Source organism: Theropithecus gelada, chromosome 2 (genome assembly GCF_003255815.1).
Source record: "Theropithecus gelada isolate Dixy chromosome 2, Tgel_1.0, whole genome shotgun sequence".
NCBI lineage: Eukaryota > Metazoa > Chordata > Mammalia > Primates > Cercopithecidae > Theropithecus > Theropithecus gelada.
In genome coordinates, this window is record NC_037669.1 from 162264478 (window position 1) to 162287774 (window position 23297).

Genomic DNA, 23297 nt, shown 5'->3' on the forward strand with positions numbered 1-23297 from the left:
CAAGTTACACTGGTGCTCCTGTCCACAGCGTCCTATGAACATGTTACAGATGGCACAGCTAACAAAGCCCTCTTCTGCGTGGAACATGTGTTTCAGCCCCCTGAGGGCTATTACCTGGTTAGTGAGAGGGTATCACTTTCCAGCACCTGTTAATTGAGTGACGCCATACTGCACCACAGGAACAATGGAATGTTTGGGTGCCATGGAAATTAGTGCCAAGGCAATCTTGCCAGGCACTTGGGTATAGCCTTTGTACATGTAGCTCACTTTTATCTTGCCCAAACTTCAGACTGATTTATTTTTTAAACCAGATATTCAGAGTGAGTCAAACCCCTTTAATCCAAGATCCCCTAACAATACAGAGAGGAAGCTGCCCTGCCCAATAGCAAGGCTGCTTGACACTTTGAGGAACTGAGCTCAGTCCTCCCAGGAAAGGCACACCTTCAATGCTACCTTATCCCTTTAGTTTGCCCTGACTCTTCTGGGAAAATGAACTGCTCTCCAATCTGTATTCAATGCATTCCTCTAGAATAGCTTATTGAGTACTTCCTATGTTACTCTCTTTCTGCAGAATACTTTTGGGAATCAACTCATTTAATTTATACCAGAACCATGGAGTCTTCCCATCCACATCTGACAGAGTTGATGAAAACTCAAGAGGTTATGTAACTTGCCAAAAATCACACAGGTTGTCCTGTCTGCCTCAAAAGTCCACAAATTTGACCACACAGCCCTGCTGCCTCCCACTGAACACAAGGGCCTATATGTATCTGTCCCCATGTCCAGTTCCCCATCAGGTTGTAAACTCCATTAGGGCTGGGGCTGGTGCTGAGTAAGGCTCCCAGGACCTAGTACATTCTCAGTAAATGCTTGAATCAAGTTTACAAAGGTTGAGCATCTCCAGGGTTCCATGGGCCCAAGAATCCTAACTCAAAATTGGTGTATCTCACACACTTTCTACTCTAGGAAGCATAATGACCTAGGGTTTCTGGTGTAGTTTGAAATCCATTGCTGTGCTTGTAATGAAGGTCATGCTTTCACACATGACTTCTCATCCATGACTGAGTGGTTGGGGGGATAACAAGACAGACCCATGCCTGGGAAGGGGGGCACTCTAGGTCAGTGGCTCGCTTTGGTTCAAAGACTCCCAAGTGCTTTGCCAAATGTTCATTAGACACACCTGGCAGGTAGGATGTTCCCACTCAACCTTTGATCTTGATCTCCTTCAGTGGGGTTAGACTTGCATTGTGGTTTGACAGCTTTCCAGCCAACTCTGGCTCCATCATCTCTATTTCCTTTTACACAGGCACTTTCTCCAGTAAAATTCTTGCATGTTTAAAACTGTCTTGACATCTGCTTTTTGGAGGACCCAGACTAACAGAGTTGATATTTCAATTTTTTATTCATTTCCTTATCATTAACGACTTTACTTCTATTCACTCTAAGATGACCATGTAGATTAGGGAACCCAATGTCACAGCAGCAAATCCCTCTTTTCTAAGATGCCTTTCAGGAGTGTGTCCCACATACTAGGCAGTGTGCCAGGTCCTTCATATGCAGTCTTCCCTTCACTCTCCAACAGTCCTGTGAGATCAGTAGGATGACTTTCCTATTATCCTATGATAGGTCATCCTACTGATGACTGTCCTATCATTTCATAGATAGGACATCTGAGGCTCAGGGAGGTTAAATTATTTGCCCAAAGGTCACACAGCCAAAAAATGACAGTGTTCAGATTCTAGACTGTTTATTATTTCATTTAATACTTCCCATAAACCCAGTGGAAAATATAAGCAAGAATAAGAAAAGCTAACACTTACTGGATGCTTAGGTGTCAGGCACTTCCCATATATTTTTTCATTTAATTCCCACCACAACCCCATGAGGGAGGTACTATTGTCCTCATTTCACAGACAAGAAAACTGTGGTGGGGAGAAATTAGGAGATTTGCCCAGGGTCCCCCAGCCAGGAAGTGGCAGAGCCAGAATTCCTGCTGGGACCAACTGGCTCCAAGAGCCCATGTACTCCCTCCTTCTTGCCTCCCACTCATGGCAATACTATCCCAGCCATACGGAAAGGTGCTTTACCTTAGCTGCTGTTCATGTGGTTTTGTCTGCATCCGTTGCTACTCATGAAGGGAATTACAACTCAGGAAAACTGACCTTTTCCACGTCGGATTCGACTCCAGACGTAGGTCTAGCCTTGTTTCGGAACCCTCTGCTTTTCATTTCATTTGAATCCATATTAAAACATAATAGCCTGCATATTCAATATCTTACAATTGAACACTAAGAAGCCACCAAGGATCATATTTATTGTGTTTATATTTATATACAATGTGTTGACATAGAAATTTACAGCAAGTAAAAAAGTTACAAACTGGACATATGACTCCATTTAAAAATGACATATTCATAGTTATAGATTTGGAAAATATAAAACCAACTTCTGTGTTTACGATCTCTTAGTGGTACGTTTACAGGTGGTTTTGTTTAAAGTATCATACAGAGTAACTTTGCCCTTCTAAAAATCCTCTGTTCTTTGCCTATTCCTTTCCTCCCTCATATCCCCTGGCAACCACTGATCTTTTCACTGTCCCCATAGTTTTGCCTTTTCCAGCATGCCGTATTAAATTCCCAGGAGTAGGATTGCTGGATCATATGGTTTAAGTGTGTTTAGTTTTGTAAGAAACTACCAAAATGTTTTCCAAAGTGGCTGAGCCATTTTGCATTCCCACCAGTAATGAATGAGTTCCTCCAAGCGGGCATGGTGGGTCATGTCTGTAATCCCAGCACTTTGGAAGGCTGAGGGGGACAGATCACTTGAGGTCAGGAATTTGAGACCAGCCTGGCCAACATGGTGAAACCCTGTCTCTACTAAAAATACAAAAATTAGCCAGGCGTGGTGGCACACACCTGTAATCCCAGCTACTCAGGAGGCTGAGGCGGGAGAATTGCTTAAACCCGGGAGGTGGAGACTGCAGTGGGATGAGATCATGCCACTGCACTTCAGACTGGGCAACAGAGCCAGACTCTGTCTCAAATAAAAAAAAAGAAAGAAAGAAAAAGAAAAAGAAGAGCTCCTTCACATCCACACTAGCATTTGTGTTGTCAGTGTTCTGAATTTCCACCATTCTAATTAGTGTGTTGTGGTATCTCATTTTGTTTCCCTGATGAGATATGTGGAACATTTTTTCATATGCTTGTTTGCCATCTGTATCTTCTTTGGTGAGATGCCTGTTAAGGTTTTTGATCCAATTTTAAAAGTTGGTTGTGTTCTTATTTGTGAGTTTTAAGGGTTCTTTGTATATTTTGGATAATATTTCTTTATCCGTCTTTTACAATTTTTTCCTCCCAGTCTATGGTTTGCCTTTTCATTCTGTGACAGTGTCTCACAGAGCAGAAATTTAAAAATTGTAATGAAGTCTAGCTTATCATTTTTTTTTCCATGGGTGGTGCCTTTGGTGTTACATCTAAAAAGTCATTGCCAAACCCAAGGTCAGGTAGATTTTCTCCTAAGAGTTTTATAGTTTTGCATTTTACATTTAGGTCTGTGATCCATTTTGTTAATTCTTGGGAAGGATGTAAGATCTGTGTCTAGTTTCACTTTTTGCTTGTAGTTGTCTTATTCCAGCACCATTTGTTGAAAATACTGTCTTCACTCCGTCACATTGCCTTTGCTCCTTTGTCAAAGATCAGTTAACTATATTCATGTGGATCTATTTCTGGGTTCTCTATCTGTTCCACTGATCTGTCCATTCTTTGACCAATACCACACTGTCTTGATTACTGTAGTTTTATAGTATGGGTAGTGTGCATTGTGTAGTGTAAGTCCTCTGATTTTATTTGTCTCCTTCAATATCATGTTGGCTATTCTTGGCTTTTGCCTCTCCATTTAAACTTTAAAATCAGTTTGTTGATACCTACAGAATAACTTGCTGGGATTTTAACTGAGATTGCACTGAATCTATAAAGTTGGCAAGAACTGACATCTTAATAATAGAGTCTTTTTATTCATGAATGGACTATCTCTGCATTTATTTTTTCTTTGATTTCTTCCAATAGAGTTTTGGAGTTTTCTTCCTATAGACCTTATACATTTTTACAAGTTTTATACCTATGTAGTTCGTATGTTGGGTACAAATATAAACAGTATTGTGTGTTTTTTTTTTTTTTTTTTGAGACGGAGTCTCGCTCTGTCGCCCAGGCTGGAGTGCAGTGGCACAGTATTGTGTTTTAAATGTCAAATTCTCTGTTCACTGCTGGCATATGAGAAAGTAATTGATTTTTGTATATGAACCTTGTATCTTGCAATACTGGTATAATTACTTATTAGTTCCAGCTTTTAAAATTCATTCTGATTTTCTACATAAATGGTCGTGTCATTTGTGAAAACGTTTTACTTCTTCCCTTCTAACCTGCATACTTTTTATTTCCTTTTCTTGTCTTACTGCATTAGCTAAAACTTCCAGTATGATGTTGAAAAGCAGTGGTGAAGGGGGCCATCCATGTTTTGCTCCTTAGAGTGCAGTGGCATGATCATGGCTCATTGTAGCTTGACTGCCTGTGCTCAAGCAATCCTTCCACCTCACCCACCTGAGCAGCTGGAACTACAGTTGTGTGCCACCATGCCTGGCTAATTTTTGTATTTTTTGTAGAGACAGGGTTTCATCATATTGCCCAGGTTGGAGCTTTTTTTTTTTTTTTTTATAGATGCTCTTTATCCAGTTGAGGAAGTTCCCATGTTTTCCTAGTTTACTGAGAATTATTTTCATGATTGTGTTGTATCTTGCTAGTATTTTGATTTGCTGAGAATTACTGCATCTATGTTCATGAGAAATATTGGCTTACAGTTTTTTGTTTTTGTTTTTTGTTTTTTGAGACGGAGTTTCACTCTTGTTGTCCACGCTGGAGTGCAATGGCGTGATCTTGGCTCACTGAAACCTCCACCTCCCAGGTTCAAGTGATTCTCATGCCTCAGCCTCCCAAGTAGCTGGATTACAGGCATGCACCGCCATGCCCAGCTAATTTTTATTAGTAGTAAAAACAGGGTTTCTCCACGTTGGTCATGGCCGGTCTCGAACTCCTGACCTCAGGTGATCCACCTGCCTTGGCTTCCCAAAGTGCTGCAATTACAGGCGTGAGCCACTGCGCCTGGCCTACAGTCTTCTTATAATCTTTGGTTTTGAAATTGAAGTAATGCTGGCCTCCTTGACTGAGTTAGGATATATTCTTTCTGCTTCTATCTCTGGAAAACACTATAGAGAATTGGTATAATTTCACCCTGCGTGTTCAGTAGAATTCACCAGTGAATCCATCTGGGTCTGGTGCTTTCTGTTTTGGAAGGTTATTATTGATTCAGTTTCTCTAATAGATATAGGTCCATTCAGATATAGGCCTATTTCTTCTTGTGTACGTTTTGGCAAATTGTCTTTTAAGGTCCATCTAGGTTATCAAATTTATTGGCATGAAGTTGTTCATGATATTCCTTTATTATCCTTTAAACGTCTATGGGCTCTGTATTGAGGTCGCTTCTCATTTCTGATATTAGTTGTGTCCTTTTCTTTTCCCCCTTAGCTTGGCTAGAGTTTTACTGATGTTATTAATCTTAAAAACAAAAAAACAAAAAAAACAAAAAAAACAACTTTTGGTTTTGTTGAGTTTCTCTACTGAAATATTTCTTCAATATCATTGATTTCTACTCTTAATTCTTGTCTTCTGTTGCTTTGGATTTGCTTTTCTTTCTCTAGTTTCCTAAAGTGAACACATACATGATTGATTTTAGAACTTTTTTTTTTGAGACAGAGTATCACTCTTGTTGCCCAGGCTGGAGTGCAATGGTGCGATCTCAGTTCACTGAAACCTCCGCCTCCCAGGTTCAAGTGATTCTCCTGCTTCAGCCTCCTAAGTAGCTGGGATTACAGGCGCCCGCCACCACACCTGGCTAAGTTTTGTATTTTTAGTAGAGAGGGGGTTTTGCCATGTTGGCCAGGCTGGTCTCAATGTTCACTAGATCCAGCTGGTTGATGGTGTTAAGTACAACGATGTCCTTGTTGATTTTCTGCCTGCTAGTTCTGTCCATTAGTGATAGAGGGGGTGTTGAAGTCTCCAACTATGAGAGTGGATTCATCTATTTCTCATTGCAGTTCTACCGGTTTTTGCCTCACATACTTTGATACTCTGTTGTTAAGTGCATTGGTCAAATAATTGAGAATGAGGTTTTGAAAGAGCTCTAGCTTTGTTTTGTTCCTTCTGGTGGCTGCTAGGCTGCAACAGGAATGTGGGCTGTTAGTTTTCAGGGCTTCTACAGCTGGACAGTGAAAAAGGCGACGAATCCAAGTTAAAACATGACCAAGGCTGTTGTCCTTAGGTAGATTTAGTAGTTTTTCTTGAATTAAATGCTCTTGAGGTTGCTGACAGCCTTTAATTTTCAGACTTCTGTAACAGTCGATTCTGAGAAATTTTGCCAGTTTTATCACGGCTCTTATGAAGAAGCTAATTTTCGGAGCTCATTACTCTTGCCATTTTCACTGACATCATTTAGCAAAAGCTTTTCGACCATTTAGGCTTTAAAGATGAAAATTTATGTTGGCTTCCATGAAGGGATTAAAAAAAAAGATGAAAATTTAATTTTCCTTAAAGAAGGGTAAAGAGATAGAAATATAAGATTAAATTACTATTTTTTTTCAATGAAAACACATGGACACAAGGAGGGGAACAGACACTAGGGCCTACTTGAGGGTGAAAGGTGGCAAGAGTAAGATGTTCAAAAAACTACCTATTACCTGGGTGATGAAATAATCTGTACACTAACCCCCTGCGGCATGCAGTTTACTTATATAACAAACCTGCACATGTTCCCTTGATCCTAAAATGTTTTAAAAAATTAGTTTCAAATTACAGAAATATTTCAACCTGTATTTCAATTCTAATTAAGATAGTAGACAGGTAAGAGTCATAGGGGAAAGGGGAATGAGACAACCACAAGAAAATGAGAAGTAACACAAAAAGAGGAATGAAGCAGAGAGATGGAGACATTTTTTAAGTGCTGGAGATGGAGAGATGAACTGATCTAGAATGAGAGAACTAGATATCAGCATTTTTTGTCTTAAAAGTAGTCACTAGCCAAACTTTCCTATCTTGTTTCAGATTAGGTTGTGCTTTGAAAGGGATGAACACAGCAACACACCAGAGAGGGGCCCGGTGCTACATTCTTCTGGAGACTGAGGTAGGGAAGAGGTCGGTTTTCTACCTTTGGAAAAGAGCAGATCCAACAACCAACCAATCAGCGGCACTGCCAAGCAAGAGCTTTCCAACTCAAAATACATGTTTGCTGCCCAGTTTTATATCTGGACTACTCACACTCTAAGGGTACCACAAAAAGGGAAGGAACAGGAATAAAGGAAAGGCTACCAAGCATACCCATGGAAAAGTTGAAAACAGCAACAAATCGGTTGACATCATTTTGGCCTGACTGTGGAAATGGAACCCAAACTATCCTCCCCAAAATGGCAGAGAATACTGCCCCATCCCACTGAGGTGTGGGTTGGCCACATGATTTGTTATGGCCAGTGGAGTGTTGGCAGATGTGATGCATGCAGAAGGCACAAACCATACTTGTGTGGTTGGGTTTGCCTTCTTATGCTTCTACCATCAGTGTGGAAACTTCTGTATAACTTTTGTATTTTAGCCCAGGCCCAAGGATGAACATAGATGGAGCAGGTGGAAACACAACTCATAGCAGATAGTAAAGCCCAGCCAGAGACCCAGCTTGAAGCAGTCACCCACACAAGCTGATGTCAGCCAATCTGCAGAGGCATGAATAAGAATGATTATTTTAAGCAACTGAGATTTGGGGTGGTTAGGTGGCAACAGCATCTGAAACATTAAGTAGACGTCATTCTTTTAGGATCCACTCCTGAGGTCAAACTATGTTACCTCCCCCTTTACTGCTGTATGCCAAGAGCCTAGCACAGTTCCTGGCACATAGCAGGTGTTCAATAAACACCTGTTGCAGTCAGATTTACGTGTTTCTTCTAAAAATAGCAATCTAGGAGAATAAAACTGAGAACTTAAATAATTAAGTGTTCAGTGTGTGTCTCAACTTCAAAATCAACAATTTCAACAAAGACCAGATTGCATGTCAGCAGTCATTAGGGGGTTAAGAGCACTGACTATAGACATGACTGCCTGGATTTGAATCTAGGCTTCACAAATTACCAGCCAGGTGACCTTGGGCCAACACTACTTCATCTCCCTCTCTTTCCTCATCTGTTAAATGGTGCTATAAATAGTACCTACCACATGGAACAGTTGTGTGGATTAAGAGATAATTTATTTCAAGTACTTACAACCTTGCCCGGTACATGATAAATGCTGCATAGGCATTTTCTATTATTACCTGCATAAAGACCATTTTAAGAAAGGTTATTAAAGCCCTCTTCACCTGTTCCTCTCATCACCTATTTATATCCATTTGTTCTCACTTCTATTATCTAACCTTGTACATGTTTCCAATTAGCTCTTTTGTATATTTTCATCATCTTTCTATGCTCAGGATTGCTAAGTGCCAATATCTACTCTGTCCCAAAGCGCCTCTCCGCCAACTCCACCAACTATTTAAAGAACTGCTGATTTTGTTCTTTTCACACAGGGTATCATTTGCCCCCTTCTCCATCTGTTCAAATCTGATTCTCAATGTCCGGACCTAGTCTTCCATGATGCCTGTTCTGATCTTCCCTCCCAATGTGATCTTAATCTGTACCTTTTATCAATTCATCTCTACCTCAATTACACTTCTATTACTTTCTACTTATACCTTTCCACAATGAAATTAATTGTAAGCTCCTAAAGGACAAGATCAAAATTCCTTGGTTTTCTGCCCATTCCTACTGCCAAGTATACAGCAGGCAAGCAATATTTGTTGAATAAATATATTTGAAAATCCCATATAGATAGGTTCATGTAAAGTCTAAATCAGCTTTGCTAAAAAGTCATTTTTTTTTTTTTTATTAAAAAAGGAAAAAAAACTTGTCAATTCAATGCTAGACAGTTTAAGGGAAAAGAAGTTTGCATGTAAAAGAGACAGACACTTGATTTATTGCATTAAAAAACTTTATTTCTTTTAAAAGGTCCAATATAAGCCAAATTAACCCCAAAATTTACAGCTACACTTCGAGATCTCCTGAACTAAATGGCACTGTTTGAGATGAGTGTCTTGTTAAAGGAGGTCATTTGCTATTACCACCATTTCACCCAAAGTAGTTCTAGAGCAGAAGCTGGTATTATAATACACATCAGGTATTTCAGGTGTCATCTTTTATGCATAAGTTAAAGAAAGCAAACAGGCTTTTCTACTCTGTGTGAGGATAAGAAACACTACAGAACAGGGCCTGAATGCTTTAGATATACAAGGTGTAACCATAAAGGAAATTTCTACGGCACTGTGTTCATTCATTCAAGTAGTTCATGTACTTATTCCAACAATACTGGTGTAGTTCAAATACCATTTGAGACAGTACTTTGGGGTTTCCCTTCATTGGGTGCAGACCAAAGGAAGTGGTTAAGCTGGGGGGCAGACTCTCACAGATGGATTACAAAAGTAATGAAATAGTTTTCTTAGTGGGGTGGCATTCGCAAGAACTACCTTAATGTTTTTGGTAACAGCATCATTTACATATAAGTGATGCACGACAGAAGTTCTGGTATATGTGATAAATTAAAAACAGCTTGTCACTTTATAGCCACACCTTGGATTTCATTAGATGTGGTAAATCTAATAGTGTGTCAAATGAGTCCTTCTGGAAATCACTTCAGCAGAGAAGTCAAACAGCCTGTAAAAGAGAAGACATGGCAGAATGTGCGAGATTCATCCTTCCAACATTCTCAGGGTTCTCTTGGAGGACAGACCCGGGCCCAAAGACAGAAGTTACCGGGAGGGAGGCTTCAACTCCATCTAAGGAAGACCTTTCTAACAGTTAGAGCTGCTCAACAACTGAATGGACTGCTTGGTGAGGTAGAGTCACTTGGAAGTGTTCAAGGTGGAAAGATCACCCTTGTAGAAGGGACTCCTGCATTTGTTAAGAGGTTAGAGAGTGGATGAACCTCAGGTCTCTTTCAATTCTGAGATTCTAGAAAATTCCCTCAGGGAATTCAGAAGAGAATTCCTAAAAGGAAAGAGAAAGCACACATATGTATACTTTTAGAATCTGCTTGAATTTTTTTTCTTTTTTTTTTCAAAAGGTACAATAGAAAATGTAGTCCACTGCCATTAAAATGCATATTCACCTTCCTACTACTAATAATTAGGAAGGGTTCATTATGACTTCTTTATATTATAAGAAAAGATGGGGGATTAGACTTATAATTTCTGTAAATATTTTAGAAAAAATGCTTAAAATCTAGTAGTCAATGCCCTAGAAACTTTATAGATTTGTAGATAATATGCACAGATACAAATACATTATTCATTAAATACAACTCACATCTGTGTTTTATTATACTCTAAAATATACAGGAATCTTGATGTACTGAAAGAGTGCAAGTAAATACAGTATTCAAGCAGTCACTATTTCTATGTACATGCTCATTAATTCTTCAAAAAACCCACAAAATTATCAAATAGATCAAAATACTGTTCTGTGTTTTCACACTTTATATTCAGAAAAACCAGCTGATAATTTACAATGTCATAAAGTTTCCAGTTTCACAATACAAAAAGGATAAAATGAAATTGGGTATCATTTTGTTGCAATTTATAGAACTTTACCCATACCTGTAAGACCCTCAATGTTTATGAAATCATTTTCACTGGGAAAGTGACAGTTACAGTAAAAGCAGAACCACACAAATATTTATTTAAAGCTGAAGTATCAGCCTTCTCTCTCTCTTTTGCTATTTGAAAGTAGTCTTCAATTTGGCAGGCAACTGCTTCTCTCTCCAAATAGTAACAGGTTACAAACATGCTACTTTAAATATGAATAGGACCTAAGGCTTTAGTATTTTAAATCTTGCCCAATACAGAAATGCCTTCCAAGAGACTTAGTGATGTTTAATTTATGAACAACAAGGAAGTATTTTCCTTTTGATTATTCACTTTTTCAAAACTCATAGATCAGAATAAACATAAAAAAATCCAGTAACCTAAGCGACTAAGGTGTGCCATTCAAAGTGGAGAGGTTGAAGACTCCATGCCCCAGAACCACTTAGCTGCAATAGGGTGAAATAATCTACTTTTCAATTTCATGAATTTTTTTTTTTGGGAAATTCTTTACATTTTTAAACAAAAATAGTACTATTTTAAACCCAAACCATTCAAAACAGGGCAACAGCCTGACCCCAATCCATCTCAATGTCTATGTCACAAGTGTTTTCACCCGTATTGCACCCAGTCAGCTGGTTTTTAATTCTAATAGTATAAAAATTGGAAATTTGAAATATTTATGTAAAAGAAAAAAATGTAAAAATACATCTGCTTTCTCTCATGGTTTAATACAGCATTGGAAGGCTTTCAGATATTTTCTTAAAAAAAAAAAAAAAAAAAAAAAAAACTCAACATTTAAAACCAAATCTCAGCTTCATTTCCAGAAATATTGCAGTTTGGTTTAGGTAATGTTTCATTTCATCTACTCCAGTTTCCACAAAATGGCATTTTATTAAAAAAACCTTTCAGTTATTTGGTCCTTTTGCAATTTGCTGTGCACATAATGCCTACTGTACCAAACTTTTATTGCCTTTAAATTTAGTTGTAATTTTATTGATAAAATTTAAATTTAGTGTCTTTATTTCTTCTGTTACAATAGTGTTGCTTGTGTAAGCAGGTTAGAGTGCACAGTGTCCCCAATTATTCCTGGCACTGCAAAACCAAATTAAACAATTCCACAGAGAACTCTGACATCAACGTGTTTTCCTCAGTCAAGTCTATTTCAAGATTCTAGAAGTTCCTTTTGTAAAACTTGCCTTTAAAACTCTTCCTCCTAATGTCATCACATCTCTTAACATTGGCTCACTGTGCGATCTTTCCTCTTAGGTTGAATTTCTACGTGAATATCAAAGTGCCTTTTTCCTGAAAAAGCACAGTTTGAAGCTTTACTGTGAGAACTCCCTCCTCCTCAGCCTCTCAGTAGGTCTCAGAATCGGAGTCGTTGAGCTCATCCACGTCAGTGTATAAGTACTCCTGTTCCCCGCCAATGTTATTGAAACTGCAATAAGAGCTAGGTTCATTCCTCATGATGGGCAAAGCTTCGAAGCTGACTGTTTTTGAGGTGTTGGTATAACGGTTAATGGCATTGAATGTCAAGGATGATAAAGGACTACTTGATGAGACAGGCATCATGGTGGCCAAAATGAGAGCCAGGCAATCAGCCACATCCTTATTGGGAGCACAGGCCAAAGCTGGGGTATAGCCTAGAATTAAAGATAAAATTTAAAAATTAAGCATCCTGAGACATATTTCAGCAAAGATAAGGAAATAAGCCTAAAGTACTTCAACTTTAGACATATTTTACATTACGTAGCTTATAATAAATCGCTGTAACCAGCATGATTTACAAGTTTCTATTAAGTAGAAAAAGAATAGCCATAGAAACCTAGGGTGGAAGGAGACGTTAGACTAGACAACAGAAGAGGAAACAGGCCCTGAGAAGAACGACTTTCCCAAGATCTCACAACTTATCCGTATCCATCTGAATTCACAGAAGAAACTGGGCTAGAATAAGAAAACCACCACAGATCAGTGAATCTTCTTTCAGGATGGTAAGCAGAGATTTAATGTTAATTTGTAGTTTTATCAGTGTCAAGATAAGAAAAAATAAAAAAATTTAATTTGTAGTTATGTAAGGAAGCTTTTTGACGCTAAGAAATCTAAATGTGTGTAACTTCATGGATCCGCCACAGGGCAGGTGCTCAGAAGACAGGTGTTGAACGAATGACACTTGGTTGTCAATTTAACTTTTCTCTTGGGGTCATAGTCTCTTGAAGAAAAACAGTAGACAAACTAAACAGATGAACTTTAAAAACTACTAAATCAAAACAAATATTTCCTTTGTAAATATTCTTTTTTAAGCAGAAGAAAACTGACCTTAGTCATAAGTTACCACAAAGTGTCAACACAGCAAACCAAGGAGGAAACATTTGGTACCTCAGTTGGTACAAGACTCAGTCTTGAGGATGGAGTGGGAGAAAAGTGAGAATAGTGTGATGCCAGGCTTCAATTATACCACATGGAACTTTAATAGTTTATCACAAAACATACATTTGTATAACCACCACACAGGTTAAGAAAGAGAACACTACCAGCACACCAGAAGCCTCCATATATCCTCTACCCAATCATTGTACCTTTCTTCTTCCACAATGGTAACTACTATCCTGGCTTATGGGGTAGTAATTTCCTTGCTTTCAACTTGGAGTCATACACACTATAGTTTTTTTTTTTTTTTTTTTTTGGAGACAGAGTCTTACTTGGTCACCCAGGCTGGAGTGCAGTGGTACAAACTTGGCTCACTGCAACCTCTACCTCCCAGGTTCAAGGGATTCACCTGCCTCAGCCTCCAGAGTAGCTGGGATTACAGGTGTGTGCCACCACACCCAGCTAATTTTTTATATTTTTAGTAGAGATGGGGTTTCACTATGTCGGCCAGGCTGGTCTCAAACTTCTGGCCTCAAGTGATCTGCCTGTCTCAGCCTCCCAAATGCTGGGATTACAGATGTGAGCCACCTTACCCAGCCTACAGTTTAGTTTTGAGTTTTTAAAAAACTTAATATAAATGGAATCATATAGTATGTATTATTTCATATCTGGCTTTTTTGTGTAGCATTATGTGAGATTTATCAATATTATATGTAACTGTAGTTGGTTCATTTTCATTGTTATACAGTATTTCATTGTGCGATTATACTATGGTTTAGTTACACATTTCAACTATTGGGCATCTGGTTGCTTCCAGTCTCCCACATATTTTCATCTATGCTATATTAGCCTTGATAAAGAAAGGATTTTTTTTTTTTTTTTTTTTTTTTGAGACAGGGTCTTGTTCTGTCACCCAGGCTGGAGTGCAGTGTGATGATCATGCTCACTGCACCCTCAACCTCTGGGCTCAAGTGATCCTCCCACTTCAGCCTCCTGAGTAGCTGGGACTATAGGCACATGCCATGCCTGGCTAATTTTTAAAATTTTTTTGTAGATACAGGGTCTCGCTTTGTTGCCCAGGCTGGTCTCAAACTGCTGGCTTCAACCGATCTTCCTGCCTCTGCCTCCCAAAATGCTGTGATCACAGTAGTAAGCCACTGTGCCCAGTCACAAAAAGTAATTTTTTTCCCCCTTTGTAAAGTTCCCATTTTGTCAAGGGTCAAAGAGAACAACTGATGTCCTTCCAAGTTTGGCAGCAGTGGCTGAAGGCTGTCTGTACTTTTAATTAAATTTTATTTGTCCAAAGTAGCTAGGGGAGTGCTTCACTGCCCACGTTTCCTTCAAGGGTTCTTCTAAAGGTGCCTGCTGCTATTGTTCCTGTGCTGGCAGGCAGAACAACCCACTACATAGGCCAGGATGCCTTGGATGATAGTGGGGGTGGGGAAAGAAGCATGTTTCATGTGTGTTTTCTAGTCAGAATATGACTAAAAATAGGATCCTCTCCTCTGCATGGGAGTTATTTTTTGAAACGAAGTCTCGCTCTGTCACCCAGGCTAGAGTACAGTGGCATGATCTCGGCACACTGCAACCTCTGCCTCCTGGGTTCAAGCGATTCTCCTGCCTCAGCCTCCCAAGTAGCTGGGATTACAGGTACGTGCCACCACACCTGGTTAATTTTTGTAGTTTTAGTAGAGACGGGGTTTCGCCATGTTGGCGGGGCTGGTCTCAAACTCCTGACCTCAGCTGATCCACCCGCCTTGGCCTCCCAAAGTGCTGGGATCACAGGCGTGGGCCACTGTGCCTGGCCAGTTATATCTCTTAACATGCCACTCTCTTTGCTTAGAAAGTTCCTTCCCCACTTTCTCCTTATCCTTTGGATTTTGGCTTAGCAGGCACATTTTTTGGGATGCCTTCTCTGATCCTGCAAGAAAGGATTTGAAGACCCTCTTAAGTACTCTCATAGCATTCTATGCTTATTCCAATTAAACTATTTTAAGTGCATCATTAATAGCCTGTTTACACTCTTATCTCCAAGGGAGTAGACTATGTCTTATTTTACACTGTATCCTCAGAAGTTAGTACGGTGCTTGGCATAATCACTCACGCAGCAAATATTCACTGAGCCTCCACTTGCTCAGGCACTATTCAGAACGCTAAGAATATATCAGTGAATGCAATTGATAAAGATTTCACTGTTCTTGTGGAGCTTACATTCACTTTAGTGGGGAAGACACACAATCAACATAATAAAAAAGTACATTATATACAATATGTTAAAAGCTTTATGTAAAAAAAGAGGAAAGAGTGAAGCAGGTTAACAAGGACTGAGAATGCCGTGGTAGGAGTATCTAGCAAGTTGTAGTACAGAGTAGTTAGAATATGCTTCATTGAGAAGATGAAACTGGAGCTAAGATTTGAAACAGGTGACGGATTTAGTCATGGGATGTTTGGGGACAGAGTGTTCAGGCAGAGTTAACAGTCAGAATGAAGATCACAATGCATGTATAACCCTGCTGTGGAGGGGCTGGCATTGCAGAATCAAGTAGAGAAAGGAGAAGACTAGGAAACAGTATCAGAAAGGTGATGAGGTGGAGGACACATCATATAGGGCCTAGTAAAGTCATTTTAAGAACTATGAATGGGGCCAGGTGGAGCACTCTGGGAGGCCGAGGTGGGAGGATTGCTTGAGGCCAGGAGTTCAAGACCAGCCTGGACAATACAGTGAGAGTCTATCACCACAAAAAATAAATTAGCTGGGCATGGTGGTGCATACTTGTAGTGCTAGCTACTTGGGAGGCTGAGATGAGAGGTTCTCTTGAGCCCAGGAGTTCAAGGTTACAATCAGCTATGATCTACCACTGTACTCCAGTCTGGGCAACAGAGTGAGACCCTGTCTCTTTACAAAACAAAACAATACAAAACCAAACCGAACCGAAATTCAAGAGTAACATGTTCTCATATACTTTAAAAGAATCCAGGACAGGCTGGTAGCAATAAATAAAAAAGTGGGCACATTTTAAATCTACTTTAGAGGTGGAGTCAACAGTGTATGCTGATGGACTATACACTGGGTATGAGTGAGAGGAATCAAGGATGACTCTAGGGGTTTTGCCCTGAGCAATTATAAGAATAAGAATTGTCTTCAATGGAGATCATGATGTTGTGGGGAGAGTAGGTCTGGCAAGGGGAGTGGAAAAGGATCAACCGTTCAGTTCTGGACTTTCTAGGTTTAAGTTGTTTATCAGATATCCACATGGATATGTCAGTTAGGCACATGGATATACAGAGACTATGAGAAGTCTGGATTGGAGATATAAATCTGGGAATTCTCAGCATATAGGTAGTATTTAAAACCAAAGGAACTGATGAGAGCACTAGGGAGTCAATGTAGATAGAGAAAGCAAAAAGAATGAAGGATTGAGTCCCAGAAGGAGAGGAGGGAGAAATTTTGTAAAAGAAATTAAGAAAGAATAACTAGTAATGTGAAAGGAAAACCAAGGAAGTGTGGGGTTCAAAAACCAGAGTAAACAAAATTTATCAAAGGAAACAAGTAATCAGTTATGTCAAAAGCTGATTTATCAAGTAAAATGAGAGCTAAGTAGTAGTTAACATAGTAGAAGTCATAGGTGGTTTTGATGAGAATAGTTTTGTTATGTGTAGGGGTGAGGGGAGAAGGCCTGACTACAGGGAAATTAAGAGAGAATGGAAGAATGAGGCCAGACACTGTGGCTCACACCTGCAATCCCAGCACTTTGGGAAGCTGAGGTGGGTGGATCACCTGAGGTCAGGAGTGTGAGACCAGCCTGGCCAACATGGTGAAACCCTGTCTCTACTAAAAATACAAAATTTAGCCAGGCATAGTGGCGGGTGCCTGTAATCCCAGCTACCTGGGGAGGCTGAGGCTTGAGAATTGCTTGAAACCAGGAGGCGGAGGTTGCAGTGAGCTGAGATCACGCCACTGCACTTCAGCCTGGGCAACAGAGGTAGACTCCGTCTCAAAAACAAAAAACAACACGACAACAACAACAAAAGAATGGAAGAATGAGAGGTGAATAACTGGGGACAGCAAGGTAATAGTTTTGCGCAAAGGGGAACACAGAAATATGGCAGCAGCTGGCAAGAGTAGTGAGATTTATAAATTGTTTTTTAAAGATGAGGGAACTAGTGTTTATATACTGAAGAATAATACAGGAAGAGAGCGAAAAATTGTTACCGCAGGACATAAAAGAGAACTGTCAAAGTGACATTATGAAGTAGGCAAAAGGGGACAGGATCTCGTGCATGAGTAGAAGCACTGACTTTAAATAAGAATATAGCACTTAATTAGGATCTTAATAATATTTGCTGAAAGAACAAAATCTTTGGCTACTAAAACAACAGAAAGTGGCAAGTATAAACAGTAAATACTAACTTTGCTATAACAGATGATACAGGAATTCAGAAGTACATCTGTTAGAAAACTTTTCCTATTTCTTTGGCCCTTATTCTTTTGCTGCAAACTACTATTCATTATTCACTTTAGCTCTCCTCTTTGACTAATAAAAAATATGCAAGTTTATTTCTCTTCAAATATGGATCATTAAAAGATAAAAGCTCTAGGTTAAGGGAAGACAATATAGAACCAACTTACCATTTTCATCTACTGCAAGCACACTTGCTCCTTTTCCCAAAAGTTCCTGAACCACCATTGTTAGCCCATTTCGGGCAGCAACATGCAGAGGTCTAGGGGAAAAAACATGATACATGTACACATACACACCTGGCTGTCAAAGAGCATTTTTGTCAACTTGTGAAGACCAAGAGGTACAAACTTGAGGCACCTAGTCCTAATAACAAAGATGGGGGCAGGGAGAGCAGAACCTCTGTGCAATGCACTGTCACACTTTGTCAACGTGTAGCTCAACATCAAGCTCAGCCATAGGTCCCATCAACAGTCCCTACCTTCACCCAGTCCTTTTGTTACTTTTCTTCTCAGACTCAATGTTTAAAATAATTTTACCATTGAAATTGCATTCCTCCATTGTTAAAGAATGAGGCTGGTAAAGACATAGACTATATATTAAAAACTGTAAACTGCAGTAGCATAAATTCTAATAGGTTTTGAAAACAGCTTACAAGCATCATGACTAATTTTTGGACTTTCAAGGGATCTGACTAATCCCAGAATGGGCAACAATATTCTAAGATTTTTATCTTTACTAAACCTCAAAATGGAATAGTAAAGGACAATGGGAGACAGTGATGTAAGATTTCTGTCAGTTAATCTGGAGGTTGGCTGCTCACATTATTAAAAAGTCTGATTCTTTCAGAAACTTTATTTGCTTACAGACACACATAAAGCTTCTTACCTCATTTATTGTTAGTTTCAAGTAACATATTATTAGTTCATTTCCATAAAATATACAAAATAGTACTACTTTCCTTCAGAAAATTAGGTAGGTGGATTAAGAACAAAATACATTATTGTCAATGTTGTAATGAAGTTTCAGTTCAAAAGTATTTTAAATAATATGCCTTTTAGTTGTGATCATTTTAGAAATGAGTTTCGACAGTTGTAAACTATTAAAATTGCTTCTATGACTAATGAAACCTATTCCAACAGTCACATGTTTAAAAAAATCCATTTATCATTTTTATAATTATAGGTCACAAAGTTTATACTAGATACTGACAGTACTCACGTTTGCAAGGCTGCGTTGGTTGCATTGATGAGGTTTCTATCTGTTATCTTTTCCAGTATTAACAAGGCACTAGTTTCATGACCCTACAAAAATTGTGGCAGATAAGTTATAAAAACTTGGGTACCATTCAAGGTACATTTATACACCCAACAATCTGCAACCCTAGTCCATATAATATGTACAACACCATTCATATGCCATGAATTTTCCTGGCTAATATCTTAATATTTGCCCAAACACATCTTGGGAGTGAGGGTAGGAGAAGAGGACAAAATTAAGATTAAGGAAAGAGGATAATTATACTTAGGCTTGTGTTCCAAAACTTATTTGGCTTACTGGACACTTTGATACGCCATGGTGCCTTATAAGTCAATAATTTTGTTCAAGAAATCTAATACCAGTGATCATTAGAGAGCTTTGGTCCTGAGTTCTGTTCATTTCAGTGAAGTCAAAAAACTTTTAATGCCACTGTTAACAATGAAAACATGTTCTTAAAATGTATACATACCTTGCTACAAGCCAAATGCAGGGCAGTATTTTTACTGTTATCTTGTAAAGTCAGTTCTGCACTAGCACTGCTAACCAGCATCTCTGAGAGGAAAAAGTGCATCAATTCTTATGTTTATGAACATGTTTCTTAGATTACCAATAACTCACTGTAGAGAAACGAAGATACAAAGCAAAACAGTCCCTCTCACAAAAACTTAAGTACAAGAAAAATATTGTAATATGTAACATATATACTGTATCTTCATATAATTGTATAAGACAATTATATTGTTGTATAAGTCACACACTCTAACAATGGCAATTAACATTTATTTTGTGACTGTGCACTAAATTTTAAATACTGTTTTATATGCTCTGGATTTATAGTAATTTATTTAAACCTCACAACAACCCACCAAGTAGATACTGTTATTTTTCTCATTTTGTAAATGAGAAAACTGAAGGAGGCATCAGGTCATTTAGCTGGAAGATCTAGGACTCATATTGAGGCAATCCAACTCCAGAGTCAGTGTTCTTCACCACTATGTTATAGGGCCATCGTAAAGTAGACTCCTCAATCAGTAAGGGCAAACTAAAACATTGTATCCCTACATGAAAATGTGGATTGCAAACAGGTAAAAGGTTTTAAGTCTTAGGAGTGGTAAGATAACTAGCTGAAGTCAGAAGTCTTGGGATCTAAGTTATAAATAAGTGATACACATACTTAGGAAAATACAATCTTAAAAGTTTATTTACCAACTGTATTTGTTTGTCCATTTTCTGCAGCCATCATAAGAGGTGTTTTCCCTGTAGAGTCCACAGAATTGACTTGAGCATTATGGCTCAGCAGCAGCTGTAAACACTCTACGTGGTCTGTGAAGGCAGCTGCATGGAGAGGAGTTCTGTGATAAAGAAAAATTGAAACGTATGACTAAATTTGAATGTTATATATGCTGGAAAAATATTCTTTAATTTGTGACATGCGGTTTTTAGGGGTTTACATATTAGGCTATAAAAGCACTGCCTGTATACAAACAAATAGGCTCAATGGCGCTCACTAATTTCTCCCATAGAAATTTGTACTTTCAATAATATAGAAGGTCTTAATTAAACTAGAACTAGTATGAAGTAAAGATTAATTACAAAATTGCTAAAATAACATTACATCATTAAAGGAAATTTTGAAAGAAATAAATCCTGACCTGAATACCACCACCTCTTACAACTGCTGGACTTTCTTCTAGCCTTTATTCCTATTTAGAAAACTTTTAACTTTGTTAACAATTATCTTTGGGAAACAAACAACTTCTAAAGAAAGGGGAAAAATTTACATTTTAAAATAGTTTAAAGGAGGAAAATTTCCTAAAATCTATAAATAGAAAAACAGTTTATAATGTAAAAATAATTGAGATCTTATAACAATTTATACTTGCAAATATAAAAATCAACTTTTAAATAATAATGGGTTTTCTGTAAATTCTCTCACACCAGGCCAGTAGTTAAAATTTATTTCTTATTGAAAATAAAACTTTTTTTGGGGCTAGGGCAGAGACAGGATCTCACTCTGTCATCCAGGCTGGAATGCAGTAGTGCAATCACAGCTCACTGCTGCCTCAAACTCCTGGGCTCAAGTGATCCTCCTGCCTCAGCCTCCTGAATAGCTGGGATCACAGGCATGTATCATCATGTTTTTTTTTTTTGGGTAGAGATGCAGGTCTTAGTATGTTGACCAGGCTGGTCTTAAACTCCTGGCTTCAAGTTATCCTCCCACCTCGGCCTCCCAGATTGTTAGGATTATAGGCATGAGCCACTGTGCCTGGCTAAAACTATTTAATACATAGTTGAATTCCTACCTTCCTTTTGAATCTGTGGCGTTCACAATGCTGGCACCTAATGTATCAATTAACATCTCAGCAGCACCTTCGTTGTCATTTATCCTGTGTAAGGTAACATGGTGATCATTCTCACAGCAATGGTGTATTTCTTAAAACACTCAAACCAAGTCTGATTCATTCTGGCTTTACTTACACAGCACAATGCAATGGACTAAAAGCATTTCCTTCCGTTTTCTGGAAAACTTCCTGTTCTAAAAGCAGTTCTACACATGTCTCGTGACCTAAATAGGTGTAAAGAACCAGATATTAAAATTCAAAGGAGATACTGGCAAAAATCACAGATACACATAAATGTTTAAAGGAAAAATGTAAAAGTCTCTCCCCCATCCCATCTCCCAGTTCCCCTCTCTGGAATATAACCACTGGTAGCTGTTAAGCCACCAGTAGTTCCAGAAAATTTCTAGGCATATACAACTGCATGCGCATACATACATACAGTTGGCTCTCTGTATCCATGGGTTCTGCATCCATCAATTCAACCAAACCCAAATTAAAAATACTTGGGGGAAAAAAAAACAGAGCAGACTTTTTTTTCTTGTCATATACCCTAAATACAGCATAGCAATTATTTACACACCATTTACATTACATTGGCTATTATAAGTAATCCAGAGATGACTTAAAGTATAGCAGAGAATGTGCATAGGTTATATGCAAATACTATCCCATTTTCTGTAAGGGACTTGAGCACCTGTTGGTTTTGGTATTCATAAGGGGTCCTGGAAACCAATCCTCAACAGCAAATGAGAGATGACTGTGCTATTTATTTTTTTAATGGCAATGGGATGTTTAATTCCGCAACTTGCTTTTTACTTAGTATTAACTACACATATCCTTCCATAATAGCATATATAGAAATATTATTATTATTTTAGACGGAGTCTCGCTCTTTCGTCCAGTCTGGAGCGCAGGGGCACGATCTCGGCTCACTGCAACCTCTGCCTCCCAGGTTCAAGTGATTCTCCTGTCACAGCCTCCTGAGTAGCTGGGACTACAGGCGCCCACCACCATGCCCAGCTAACGTTTTTCGTATTTTTAGTAGAGACGGGGTTTCACCATGTTGGTCAGGCTGATCTTGAACTCCTGACCTCAGGTGATCCACCCGCCTCCATCTCCCAAAGTGCCTGGATTGCAGGCGTGAGCCACCGTGCCCGGCTAAAATCTTATTCTTTAGTGTTCTGAAGAGCTTCACAGTATCAAAGTGTATGATAAATTATTTAATCTAATTATGGATTTTAAAGTAATTGTTAGTTTAAAAAAATTCTTCATGATATTATCAACAATGCTGTAATGAAACATTCTGGCATTTTTTAATTTTACTAAAACAATTTTTTGAGACAGGGTCCTGCTCTGTTGCCCAAGTTGAAGTGCAGTGGCATGATCATGGCTCACTGCAGCCTCAACCTCCTGGGCTCAAGTGATCCTCCCACCTCAGCCTCCTGAGTGGCTAAGACAACAGGTGCAAGGCTACCACATCTGGCTAATTTTTTGATATTTTGTAGAGACGAAGTTTTGCCATCCTACTTAGGCTGGTCTTGAATCCCTGAGCTCAAGTGATTTGCCTGCCTCAGCCTCCTAAAATGCTGGGATTACAGGCATGAGCCACCATGCCCAACATTTTGTTTTTATTTTAGGAAGTATTTTTGTAGGACAATTTCCTACCAAAGTGATATTGCTGTGGTAAAGGACAAGTATCCAGTCCTTGGTATTCTTGGGGGATGGGGTCCAGGACTCCTCACTGACAGCAAAAATCCATAGTCCCTTATACAGTTCCCTTGTACAAAATGGTTTATTTGTGTATAACCTATGCACATCTTCTCATATACTTTAAGTCATCTCTAGATTACTTACAACTTAATTCCATGTAAATGCTATATAAATAGTTGTTATACTGTATTATTTAGGGAATAATGACAAAAAAATCTGTACATGTTCAGCCTAACTATATTTCTGATCGACATTCAGCTGAATTCACGGATGGCGAACCCATGGATATGGAGGGCTGACTGTACTGATTATTGATCAATATCTGCTCCATAGTTTTTAACACTAACTTGAAAAACAGAAAAATCCAAACTTCAAATTTTCTAACCCTAATTCCAGA

At 38.7% G+C, this 23297-nt stretch overlaps 1 protein-coding gene across 11 annotated transcripts in view; it reads right to left on the reverse strand.

Annotated features, from left to right (window-relative positions):
• Nucleotides 1-9095: 9095 nt before the first annotated feature.
• ANKRD28 (ankyrin repeat domain 28) overlaps nt 9096-23297 on the reverse strand; it is a 196861-nt gene continuing 182659 nt past the window's right edge. For 10 of the 11 annotated variants that reach the window (XM_025375724.1, XM_025375725.1, XM_025375721.1 and 7 more), the window contains 7 exons: nt 21327-21414; nt 21152-21235; nt 20055-20200; nt 19318-19400; nt 18810-18892; nt 17759-17850; nt 10401-12404 (listed from right to left, as the gene is read on the reverse strand). In XM_025375724.1, coding sequence (XP_025231509.1) covers nt 12118-12404; nt 17759-17850; nt 18810-18892; nt 19318-19400; nt 20055-20200; nt 21152-21235; nt 21327-21414 — 863 coding nt within the window. In that variant the 3' untranslated portion in view covers nt 10401-12117. Of the gene's footprint in view, nt 10166-10400; nt 12405-17758; nt 17851-18809; nt 18893-19317; nt 19401-20054; nt 20201-21151; nt 21236-21326; nt 21415-23297 lie in introns of those variants that run through there. The other variant, XR_003118099.1, reaches the window with a different exon arrangement.